The sequence below is a fragment of the Hemitrygon akajei genome, chromosome 1 (genome assembly GCF_048418815.1).
Source record: "Hemitrygon akajei chromosome 1, sHemAka1.3, whole genome shotgun sequence".
NCBI classification, from domain to species: Eukaryota; Metazoa; Chordata; class Chondrichthyes; order Myliobatiformes; family Dasyatidae; genus Hemitrygon; species Hemitrygon akajei.
The window spans coordinates 112,487,786-112,500,829 of record NC_133124.1 but is presented as its reverse complement, the minus strand read 5'-3'; the positions used below and the strand labels follow the sequence as shown (position 1 = coordinate 112,500,829).

Genomic DNA, 13,044 nt, shown 5'->3' with positions numbered 1-13,044 from the left:
GATCCACAGCTGTTTAAATAAAGTCTATAATGACCCTGGTGTACTCATTCAAGATATCAGATGAGTTCTTGAACATGGCCCAGTCCACTGACTCGAGGCAATCATATAATTGTTCTTCTGTTTCCTGTGATCAAGCTGTCTTGATGTCTGGAGCCTTGTTCTTTAGGCTTTGTCTGTGTGCACGTAGTAGGAGTCCAGCCAAATGATCCGACTTGCCAAAACGCGGTCTCGGAAAGGTACGATACGCATTCTTTATCATAGTGTAGCAGTGGTCTACTGTGTTGGACCTCTGGTCAACAGGTTACGTGCTGGTGATAATTAGGCAGGGTTTTCTTCAGACAGGCCTGGTTAAAGTCGCTGACTACAATTTGAAATGTGTTGGGATTAGCTGCTTCCTGTTTACACTCAACAACATACAGTTATGTAAGTGCTTGCTTATAATCATATCACTTATCAAGTACTGAGTTGCTTACATGTCCCAAGGAATTCACTCCCCCCCAAAGTCATTCAAGGGAGATAACTACATGGTTCTTTGACATTATCAAATGCATCCTGATGGAACAATCTGAATTGGACTGCAGAAATTGGGACAGATTTGTGCTTCAAAGTGTATAAAAAGATGAAGCAGGCTGCAGGATATAACAAACAGTAGATAATTCACCTCATTATGTCGGCTTGCATCAACTACATTAAGTGTTGAAATAAGTTTAGCAAGAAAATGGAACATCACCAAATGTTCTGCGGTGAGAAAGTCACAGTTACATCATTCCCACACTGTGGTTAACAAATGTAGAAGTTTATTTATATTATATTGCCTCAGATTGACATAATCATTAAGCACAACATGCAGCTTCTCCAGTGCCTGCCCTTCACTTTGATCATCCTCCATTTGGTTCACTTATTATTTGTTCTATTCTCCTTCAAACTTTGCACTAAAATTAACCTAGCCTATTCTTCACTTGCTATGTTAGCATTCTTATCATTTTCTGCCTGAAGTAGTTTCTCCAGAACTCTCCATTGGATATATAGCCCCTAGTTCAGAGCTACCAATATACTGAGATAATTCGTAGTAAGAAAACTTGGACATCTGCAAAATAAAACTGATCTTTCAGCATTTTCTCACCTCTCCCCCTTCTCTTTTTCCATTTCCCATTTTGACCCTCTTCTTCTCACCTGTACATCAACTCCCTCTGGTGCCCCTCCTTCCCTTTCTGCCATGGTCCATTTTTCTCTTCCATCAGACTCCCTTACCTATCACCTCCCAGCTTCTCACTCTATCACCCCTCCCCCTCACATGGCTTCACTTACCATTTGCTAACTTGTACTCCTTCCCCTCCCTCCACCTTCTTATTCTGGCCTCTCCCCTCCTTCCTTTCCAGTCCTGATGAAGGGCCTCGGTCCAAAATGTCAATGTTTATTCCTCTCCATAGATGCCGCCGGGCCTGCTGTGTTCCTCCAGCACTGTGTTTATTGTACAGAATAAAAGCAGCTAGTTGATGCCAACAGAACTAGAAACATACAAATTCGCTCGATACTTGTTAGGAGATAATAGGAAAACAACAAATGAGAAGGTAGACAGGTGACACAAGAGACTAGAGATGTGGAAAATTTAGAGCAACACAAATGAGAAAGCATCTATGCAAAAAACACAGGGAAACCATTCCTGGAGAGAAATGAACTGTTAATATTTTGGATTGAGACCCATCACCAACACAGGAAAGAAACAGGGGCAACAGCCAGTATAAAATGGCAGGACTTTTTTTCTGTATCAGCAGGAGATCTGTACATTGACCTCATTCTGTACCAGTGTAGAGTTTGGCAGAATGGTCTCTTAAATGTCTCCTAATAGTACTAATAGAATTGATGTCCCAGAACGTCCCCTCAATTGATATTGGAAGCCATATGTCACACAATAATCTCAAACGGTGTTAAATAGGACAGATGCAGAATTGTTTTCAGTGACTAGGGGGTGTGCAGTGACTGGCTGCACACAATCTTCAAAGAAGAGCGTGGACATTCATGATGAGAGTAGGAGACATTGAGGACAGTGAAGGTTCAGTCATTGATTGCATACAAAATGACAATCCAAAGATTTCAGGACATTAAGGGATTCGGGGGTTATGGGGTGAGTTGAGGAAAAATGCACTGAAGCAGAAGAATGAATAATGTTTGTAATAGTGTCTGAAGTCATCATGTAGAGTTGGAGATTAACTTCTGTTATAAACACTTCTATTACAGAAAAGCTTAGGAGTTTTCAAATCCAATTAAAATCTGACAGCTCTAGGTAGTGCCCAGTTGAGACACTTGAAAGGATAATCACTTCGACCAAGATACATGGAACTGGATTTGTTACCCGGATAGATTTTTTAAAAAATATTTATGAGTTTTGTTAAATTATAATAAATTTAGTTTGGGATAATGAAGGTGTTGCTTTTTCTTAGAGCCTCTTTAGAGAAGTAAACATACCAAGCTTCTCTAATGTGGGTCTATAAAAGATCATAGTCCTGCAATGTAGACCTACCGGTAGGTGCTCCTAAGCATATTTCAAAGATTTCTCAACTGTCTGCAAAACACTTTGGGAGAGTTTGTGGACGGTATTATGGCAATGCACATCTTTTTTCAGCAAGCGGTATCAAACTTACAATGCAATTTGCAGCTGTTTACGCATTACAAACAGACTATTATCTGAACGAGACAAAGACGGGCCATGGGATCTCAGATGATGATCATCTACAAAAAAGTCAAATTTCATTGCTGCAACTACAGAGGGGGGCACCTGCTGTCTGCCCTTGGGAAGGTCCTCTTAAATGATCTCTCCAAAACACCTTCAGCTACTTAAGAGATGCCTCCCCGATCACAGCATGAATTCTATCCATCTAGTGGGCACAATTGATGTAATAATACTTTAAAAAGCACTACATTCTGTGCAATGTCCACTATAAACATGAATTTTTGACTGTAAAAGCCTTTGATATCAATCCAGGGACTTGGGAGTGTTCTCCTCAAATTTACCCCAAAGACTCCTTGAAAATTAATATCCTTGAAAATAATTCCCTATTTCTAGGAAACTCAACACCATGATGAAGGCTAAATTATTAAATTATCTTAAGTTCCTGTTTGAAAAGCAAATGAAAGGCTAAAAGCATCAAAATACTTCTGGTACTGTCTATGCATCAGCACCTCCAGCTTCAGCTGTGGCACATTTGGTGAACCCCTGCTAAACTCATAAAACGGAAATCAGTCATCCTCACACGATGAACTGCCCTGGAAATAGTTTGGAAAACCAAAATGGAAACAGAAAATGACAGGAAAACTCAGCAAGAACAGCTGTGGAAGGAGAAACCTTGAAACGTGAACTATTTCACCTTCCGCAGATGCCGCTTCATCTGTTAAATGTTTCCAGCAACTTCTAATTTCGTGTCTCTTCGCTTAGAAAATTTCACCTTTTGAAAGCCGTCACAATTGATGCTTCATTACTTTTGCATTTTTGTCACAAACAGTCCTCTACAGAAATGTACTGACAGGAAGTATTTTTTTAGCAAACTATTGGCGTTAACCTTCGGTGCAGTTGACTCAGCTTACAGGAAAAAATGGTTTTGTTGAAGATTGGCACACCCTTTGGAGGGGTTACAGATCTTATGATATTAAAATTGTGCAAAGAGGGGGAGGGGAAATAATTAATACTTGCATAGGTCAGCCGCACCCTCACGTTACAGGTGCAAACCTGCAGCCTGTTACAACACCAAACCTTGAAGTCCCACCCCTCCACGGTATGACGTGCCTAAACGGCGCGTCACAGCCCTGCCCCCGCCGCGAGCTGCCTTTGACGTTGAAGGGGATGCGCAGTCGAGTGCTGCGCAGGTCGCTCGAGCCCGAGCTTGTGTTTGCAGCTGTCGGTGTGCGCGGCGCTGGCAACCGCGCCGGTGAGGGGATTACGGGGATTCGCATCCGAGGCCGTCCACTTGCCTGCGCTGTCCTGCTGCTCCTCGGATCCCCGGCGTGGCTAGGTCCGGAGGGGGTTAAACCGAGCGATCGCAGGCTTTGGTGAAGGTGAGCGGGCGGAGATCCGTGCTCGGGAAGCCAGGTGAGGCGAAGTGCCAGTTCTCGCCCGTTTCTGCCCACATCGCCCCCCTTCCCACCGCTCCCCCCTCTCCGCTCCGACGGTGCTCGTTGCTGCGGGGCGATCGCGGCCGCCTTCGCCCTTCACCGAGGGCTGCGCGAGAGTGAGGCGCTCGCCATCCGGGCCTTCAGTGAGCCCTGCGCCGCCAGCAACGGAACGGAACGCCAGGGAGGGCAGGCACGGTCGCCACGGTAACCGGCTCGGTTACGAGCAGGAGGAGGCGGGACCCACCCGTACACCTAGGTCTGCTCTGGCCCCGCCCCGCCCCTCCTCTCCCAGGGGGCTGCGGCGGCTTGGGTGAGCCGCTGTGGTAAGGTGGCTCTTTCTATCTTGACATTCGTGTACTGATGCCATCCCTCCATCCGACCGCTGGTCCAGGAAAACTCATATTCCATTTCCCTCTTCTTAAAGGCAATACCATTTCCGTCCGATAATAGTCAACGATCTACTACAGATGCTGTCTTACCTGCTGAGTGTATCCAGTATATTTTGCTTTTATTTCAGATTTCCAGTATTTGCATTCTTCTGCATTCCAACTTCGCCAACTGGTCACATGCGTTTGACCTCATCCTTGTCATTGCTATACTCACTTTTGTAGCACTGCTGACTTTCACTTTTCCTTGGCGCATTTTCTGCTGGAATCATCATTTGCCGTTGTTTTTTCTCGCCTTGACTATTCCATATTCCAAACCTGCCTCTGTTAAGTCACACACAGTTGTCCTTTGTGACAATGATTCCTGATCACTGTCTTTCCTATGCACATTGATCCACATTGTCTGCTGGTTAACCAATGTGTAACTTTACATTCTCTAATAAATTATTTCTGCCCTTTTTGCTTTTCTGTAAACTTCAGCACAGTACATCTTCAAAATATCTGCACTCCAATTTTTATCTCTTGACAGTTCCCAGTTTTATTGCTTTTCTGTTGGTTGTATTTTCCTTTGCCAAGGTCATAAACTCTGAAGGTTCTTTGCTTGACCATGAGAGGCAGTGATTAAGGAAGAAATCTTTTCTATTTTTACAATGCCTTTTAAACCTGTAACTTTGCTGACTTGATTTCTGAAGTTACCATGCAGCATCTTGTGGTTACCATATCTCAATTGCTTACAATGTACATGCTGTTTCCTTTTACATAAAATTAGTTCACATTTAAAGAGCAAAATTGCATTTTTCAGGTAGTTACAGCTTTTTATTAGGTTAGGTATGGCATTGATTCTGCAGTGTAATTGGTTATTAATTTTTCTGGAACATTGGTTACAGTAATTCAAATACTGCATCAGCCTTATTGTAAATATCTTTTCTTTTAAGGCTACAGAATTTAATTACGTCGCAATGCAAAATCTGGGTAGTTGGCACTACTGTCCGTGCTATTATTAAGTTGCACATCTGTCAGTTTGTATCCTCATATAACCCCCAACAACCTTCTTCAACTTGTTAAAATATTCACTGGGTTCTTGTGCATTTTGTTTTTTGTTTGCCATAAAGCAACTGCTGATTTTTTTTTAAACAACCCCTTTTATTTTTGTTGAGCTGTTACAGATTTTTGATGATGTCCTTTAACCAGTAAGTAGGCATAGTGGTTCAGCCCGGTTGTAAGAAACCAATCTCTGACACAGTGGTGTCAAGAAAACAACTTCTCCCTCAATGTCACAAAAATAAAGGAGCTGGTTGTGGATTACAGGAAGGATGGAGATGGGCTAACCCCTATTGACATCAATAGATCAGGGTTGCAAGGGTAAACAGCTTCAAGTTCCTTGAACATCACTGAGGACCTCATGTGGTCTGTACACACCAGCTGTGTGGTGAAAAAGGCACAACAATGCCTCTTTCACCTCAGATGGTTGAGGAAGTTTGGTATGGGCTCCCAAATCCTAAGAACTTTCTACAGGGGCACAATCACATCCTGACTGGCTGCATCACTGCCTGGTATGGGAACTGTACTTCCCTTAATCACAGGCTCTGCAAAGAGTGGTGCGGACAGCCCAGCACATCAGTGTTTGTGAACTTCCCATGATTCAAGACATTTACAAGGACAAGTGTGAAAAAAGGACCTGTAGGATCGTTGTGGAGCTGAGTGACCCACCCCCCCAACCACAACCTTTTCCAGCTGCTACCTCAGCATAAAAGCCAGGACCAGCAGGCTCCGGGACAACTTCTTCCACCAGGCCATCCGACTGATTAACTCAAGCTGATGCTACATTGACTGTTCTGTTTATTGTGAATTACAATGAATGCACACTTAGAGATATAACGTTGTTTTTTACTCGTGTATGAGAAGGATGTAAGAAATAAAGTCAATTGAATTCAATTCAGTCAATTTATATGTTGCTCATTTAGTGTTTCCTTCAGACAGTGTTGCTGTACAATTACAGTAAACTAAAGAAAATGACATGAAAGTGAAAATGAATAACGAAGAACATGGCTCTCAATATATTACTACAGTATCTGTAATATGAAGCCGTGAATGGATTCTCAGCTAAATACTAAAGAAGATGGGGAGAGATTTGTAGTGTAATCAGGAAGCAATGGAATTATTCATCCTTCAGATATGGCTGTTGTCTCTTATTTAGCATGAAGATTTGAAACTTTGATTACCTAAGCAGTTTTACAAATGTACTAATTACTTTAATTTGAAAAACAATCACTTTGTTTGGAGGGTTGGAGGTTTTAGTATTTTTTTTGGTTGTAGTTTTATGTTCAAACAAGAGATGGTAATCTACAAGCCGCCCTACATTCTGATATACCTAGATTTGTGCATATGTCTGTAATTGAACACTTCTGCTGTTGTATGTAACATACTTTTTTTCTCTCTCATTGGTTTCCCTTTAAGTTGCAGTATTATCCATTTCCCACCAGTGCTTTCCATGCAATTTTAATGCTCTCACTGCATATAGCGAGGTTACCATATTAAATCCAATTACAGTTTTGGAAGAATATTTTGGCATTATGGTTAGAATATTTTGAGATATAATACTGCTTAAAATACCTGCCTGTATGGTATGAGGCACAGGTCTTCCCTAGAGTTCTGATCCTGAGAGTTTTCCATTTCCCAAATGATTTGTATGTCAGAAATGCAACTATAAATTGAGTTCCCATGTGACAAATGTTCCCATCTGGAGAGATGAATTGTCCCATAGGCATAGTTAGAATACATGGGTTGCAGTTTGTGTAAAATCTTTCATGTGGAGCTTTTCTAGAACCCTTCTGAAAGACATCTTATGATGTGAATATTCAGTAAATCTCTGCCTAGCATTTTATTAGAATAGAGTTAGGAGACAATTTGAATATTTGACAAATATAATATTTATCTGATAGTAAAGCTTTTTGTATAGTACACTTTTCATCTTGGTGTATAGTTACTTGAGAATAAAATTATACTGTTATGTTTTGAAATCGAAATATGGTTTGGTAATGTTATTTCACAAACTTTTTAAAGTTTTCTATTGTGTATACTTAAAGAAGTAATTCATTTTGATTTGTTACATATTTACTAATAACTGACACATGCTTCTGTGTAGTTTAAAAGCAATTATTTTGCTATTTGTAGTATGTAAATTGCAGAACAATTTAGTAGATGTCTAAGTGAGGAAAAAAATATAGTTAAAGTGTTTTCTATTTTGTAAGGATTAGGTTACTTTTTTGAATAATGTAAAATGTTTTCTAAGGATGTTTTATGTAGATAGAACTACTATCTAGAATAGATGATGAGCAGTGTTTTACCTTATTTTGGGAAACTATTGTTTGCAAGGTAGTGTAATTATGGCAGTTTGTGCAAATGTTGAAAACTGAATGGAAATAAAGCATGAAGAGTTTAGGTCCAAGTTACTTGGGGAAAAACTTGATAGAATCTCAACATGCCATGCCAATAAGCTATGCACATCTATGAAATTAACATCAAAATACTGTTTGCTTTCTCCCACGTAGAAACATTTAACAATGAGAAAATAGTTAATGATTGCAAATCATTTCCAAGTCTATTGGCAATAGAACAGGTGTATTTAATAATATTTGATTAAGGATATCGATTTTAAAAGCCACTCTCACAGAGCTGCCTTTAAAGCAGTTTCATGACTTTAAACTTTTGGTTGGCTATATGAAATAATCTATGTTCCAACCTTACTCTGGTGTCACTCCCTAACTTTTCCTACGCTGCTTCCTGCATCCATGCAGAGCTTGTCAATTTCATCAACTTTACCTTCAACTTCCACCCTGCCCTCAAATTTAACTAGTCCATTTCCGACACCTCCCTCTCCTTTCTTGATCTTTCATTCTTTATCTCTGGAGACAGCTTGCCTACTGATGTCTATTACTGACTCTCATGACAACCTGGAATATATCTCTTCCCACCCTGTTAATTGTAAAAGTGCCAACCCTTTCTCTCAATTTCTCTGTCTCTGCCGCACCTGCTCTCAGGATGAGGCCTTTCAATCCAGAACAAAGGAGTTGTCCTCCAAAGAAAGGGGCTTCTCTTTTTCTGCCATCAACTCTGCCCTCAACCCATCCTCCCACCACACCACCAGGGATAGGGTTCCTCTTGTCCCTACCTACCACCCCACCAGCCTCCTTGTCCAGCACATAATTCTCCGTAATATCTGTCATTTTCAATAGGATCTCACCACCAAGCATACCTTTCCCTCTTCCCACTTTTTGCTTTCAGCAAGGATCACTCCCCATATGACTCCCTCGTCTGTTCGTTATTGATCTCCCTCCTGATACTTATCCTTGCAAGTGGAACAAGTGCTACACCTGCCCCAACACCACCTCCCTCACTCCCTCAGTACCATTCAGGGCCCCAAACAGTCCTTCCAGGTGAGGCGACACTTTATCTGTGAGTTTGTTGGAGTCATCTACTGTAGCCAATGCTCCCAATCTACGTTGGGTCTCACACTGGGAGACCGCTTTGCTGAGCACCTATGCTCCGTCCCACCAGAAGAAGTGGAATCTCAATGTGTAATTCCACTTCCCAGATTGTTGTTTTCATAGACTGGTTGTTTAAAATCTGCTTGGAGACAAATATTTAAGTTATTTATGAATATAAACTTAAAATAGAATTTTGGAGTATGGGTGTTTGATTGTCACACCACTGCTCTTTATGGAAGTACTGGTGATACTCTGTGAATACTTCAACTTTTGAAAATGCCCCTGAGGGCTAAATCTCCATTTTTGGAAAAATTCCTAAAGGTTATTGGGAAAAAACCATGATTGGCTTGGCATTTAACCACTCACTAATTCTAAACCTGGAATTTATAAGAATCCATGCTTCTTTGAAAATTATGATTAAAGATTGAGTTACTGATTTGTATAGTACAAATTTTTTTTAGTTTTTGTACCAAATAACTCCTTCAGTGGAAGAATTAATCAATTTGAGATTACCACAACAACCACAGAGTAATGAAATTCGGAGTAATAACAGATGATGACATTTACAGAAAAACAAACCTAAAGGAAATGTGGTTCTATTTCCATATCACTTGTGCAAGGTTGCCTGATGCAAGTTATTTTCTCAAACTATATTCACTAAGGAATTTTTACCTCCTTTTTCATTATTTCTGTTGCATCTGAACACTACTCATAGTAAATGAAAAGGCAGATTACTTCTTAAATGGTGACTCCAGAAAATTAAAACATCATTAGTGGTATCAATGTATTTGCTAAAAACTGATGCAATTAGATACAAGTTATCAAGACTAGTGACATCGCAACAATTTGAGTTAAATCCATCACTTTTAATGTCTGTGACAACTTTTTTATTTGTAAGTTCTTATAAATTTGGAATCCATTTATTTGACAGATAAAAGGAAATAAACGGGTCAGTAACAAATAATGTTCTGTCCTTTGATTTTGACATTTAGTTTAACACTGTAAACTGCATTGCTGATTTAAGAAAGTATTGCATCGATTTGTGGAAAAACTAATGCAATTAATCTCTGGCAGTTACAGTTTACCTCTGGAAATTAATTAAGTTACACCCAAGGACTGATCATGGTGACTGGTAGATGTGACACTTAGTAACCTTTGAAAGAGTGGCATTTCAAGGGAAGAGATCCAGAAAGTGGAACTGAGGAACAGGAGTGGGTGCAAAGGAGTTACAAGAAAAGCTTAAATCATTTTGGGAGAGGATAGGATTAAAAAAGAGCAGAGATACATGAGATGAAGGAGAGACTTTTAAATTAGAACAACATTCCTGACTAGTTCCATTGGTGCTTGGGATGGGCTTGATTTACAATTAGTTGGACATATATTTGGGTGTCTTGAAATGTTGCTTCACAAGAAATTTTTCATGAAATGTATATTGAGTGTAATGGATTAATGTTTTGTTACAAAATACTCAAGTTTTCTTACTGTATTCGATCACAATTTATAATTATTCCAATCTATGTGTAGTGTTTAGCATAATGCTTTACTGTACCAGAGACCCAGATTCAATTCCTACCACTGTCTGTGGGTTTCCTCTGGGTACTACAATTTCCTCCCACAGTCCAAAGACATAACAGTTCGTAGGCTAATTGCTCAATTTGAATTGTCCAGTGATTAGGCTAGGATTAAACCAGGGGTTGCTTGGCAGCGTGGCTTGAAGGACCAGAAGGGCCTATTCCGCACTGTCTCTCAGTAGATAAATACGTTTGATGGGAAAAGTGATTAGGGTTAGAAATGCTATCTTCTTATTGTATAATCTCTATAGATCAAGGTTAACTTCCTTTCCTCAAATTCCATGGTTTTTGACATGCCTGCTGAGGCCAACTTGCAACTGCAGACTGCCATGAGTGGTTGTGGTGCTTGACTGCATAGGCAGATTGGTTGTTCAGGACCTATGTTCCTTCTGCTTTTTAGGCTAGGGTTTTGTGTGCATCTAATAATGGAATGGCATTGATAAACTCAAGAGCAAGTCATTTTCTTCATGATCAGCTGTCTCATGAACTGAGAGCATACAAACCCAGCATAAACAGGTGTATTTGCATGTTCATCCAATTCCTTAGGCTATGTCTTCTTAACCACCTCTCCCCACCTATGGTGAATATGCAGGTCCCATATTAGCCCCTGCCACCTTGGAACTCACAGAATTGAAATTATAACAAGTCACTCTTGATTCTAAGGAACAATCCAAGAAGATAGCCATTTCTAATTCAAGCGTTTTCAGCATTAATTCATGAACATTGGAATAATTCTGGAGTGTGGTCAGAAGCAGCTGTGAAGCCTTTCAAATGCAAATTCTTCTGTAACAGTAGTAGTCTTTACCAATTATGCTCCAATTTAATCAGTATTGTTTAATTATGAGTAGGGTCAATAATCTGAAATGTTACTTGTGAGATGAGAAACAGATATAGTCCGACTTCCTGAGAATCGCCACCTTTTTCTGTTTTATTTCAGTAATGCTTAGTGATTTGTACTTTTTACATCTTAAATTTTGTGTCGGATAAGCTTTCTTCCTGTTATTAATGCATTTGTTGGATTTGCCACTTACTTAGTTTGTCTCAGTTTTGCACAATTTTACCTTGCCATTCCAATACAGAAGGAATATTTAGTATTACTGCATGCTATTTTTCTTTGAGACTTAATTTGCACTGTTGGTAATTTGGGTTAGAGTAAAATTTTAATCAGATAATCTTTCAAAAAAAACCTTATCTTATTGTCTGCAACCTTAAATTGAAAAATACTTTAAACTTTATTTTCTTTACATTTGTACTTGTGTTATGAAAAAAATACATTTTTAGCTGGAGTTTCAGTAGAGGCATTCACAGTGCTGTCGTGCCCTTTTAATTTTATATCTATATGAATTGACATTTCTATTGCAGAGATTGATGACATTGTGTTTAGAACATTTATGCAGTGCTGAAACAGTCTTTACACATAGATGGATGAATAACTTAATGTTTTCCTTTTATATTACAGGGTTCATCATAATAAACAGCAAGAAAAAAAAATGGGTCCTTTGGACATTTTGAAATAATTGCAAATTGACATATTTTACCTGCTACTGGATATAAGCTCTTATGTTCTACTTCCATTTTTGAAAACACAATGGCAGGTTTTAAACGTGGATATGATGGAAAAATTGCTGGTCTATATGATTTAGATAAAACATTGGGCAGGGGTCATTTTGCTGTTGTGAAATTAGCACGACATGTTTTCACTGGAGAAAAAGTAGCAGTGAAAGTCATCGATAAAACAAAACTTGACTCTGTTGCTACAGGGCATTTGTTCCAGGAAGTCCGATGCATGAAACTTGTGCAGCATCCCAATATTGTTCGTTTATATGAAGTAATTGACACCCAAACAAAACTTTATCTTATTCTGGAATTGGGAGATGGAGGTGACATGTTTGATTACATCATGAAACATGAAGATGGTCTCAGTGAAGATCAAGCAAAAAAATACTTTGCACAGATAGTACATGCAATATCTTATTGCCATAAACTGCATGTTGTTCACAGAGATTTGAAGCCAGAAAATGTGGTTTTCTTCGAACATCAAGGAATTGTAAAACTTACAGATTTTGGGTTTAGTAACAAGTTTCAGCCTGGAAAGAAGTTAACAACAAGCTGTGGGTCACTTGCATATTCAGCACCAGAAATTCTGCTTGGAGATGAATATGATGCACCTGCAGTAGGTAGGTTCACTCTAAATGTGGGCTTGTAAAGTAAGTTGTTAACTGTGATTTTAAAAGTACTTTAACTGTCAGAAACTGCTTAGGCTTGGTTTGGTGGTGCATTTTGTTATTGAACAGAACTGCGTGAAGAAGGGTGGAAAGAAAAAATAATCAACTGTTCCATGAAATCTTTTTATTTTAACTGATGAGATGCAACACCTGCTCTTCCAGCCTTTTACTTCCTATAATAGGAAATGGGTAACAATTTAGTAACTGGAGAATTGCAGGAAATACTGTGGACTGTGAAAGACAATCAGCCACCCTCCTATGCTCCCAC

General features: G+C 39.5%; 2 protein-coding genes across 2 annotated transcripts in view; one reads left to right on the top strand and one right to left on the bottom strand.

Annotated features, from left to right (window-relative positions):
- pomgnt2 (protein O-linked mannose N-acetylglucosaminyltransferase 2 (beta 1,4-)) overlaps positions 1–4,107 on the bottom strand; it is a 131,726-nt gene extending 127,619 nt beyond the window's left edge. Inside the window, exon 1 of the mRNA XM_073050161.1 lies at positions 3,967–4,107. The gene's annotated coding sequence lies outside the window, so the exon portion shown is untranslated. The remainder of the gene's footprint in view (positions 1–3,966) is intronic.
- snrka (SNF related kinase a) overlaps positions 3,947–13,044 on the top strand; it is a 43,118-nt gene continuing 34,020 nt past the window's right edge. The window contains exons 1-2 of the mRNA XM_073050133.1: positions 3,947–4,084; positions 12,011–12,728. Coding sequence (XP_072906234.1) covers positions 12,140–12,728 — 589 coding nt within the window. The 5' untranslated portion in view covers positions 3,947–4,084; positions 12,011–12,139. The remainder of the gene's footprint in view (positions 4,085–12,010; positions 12,729–13,044) is intronic.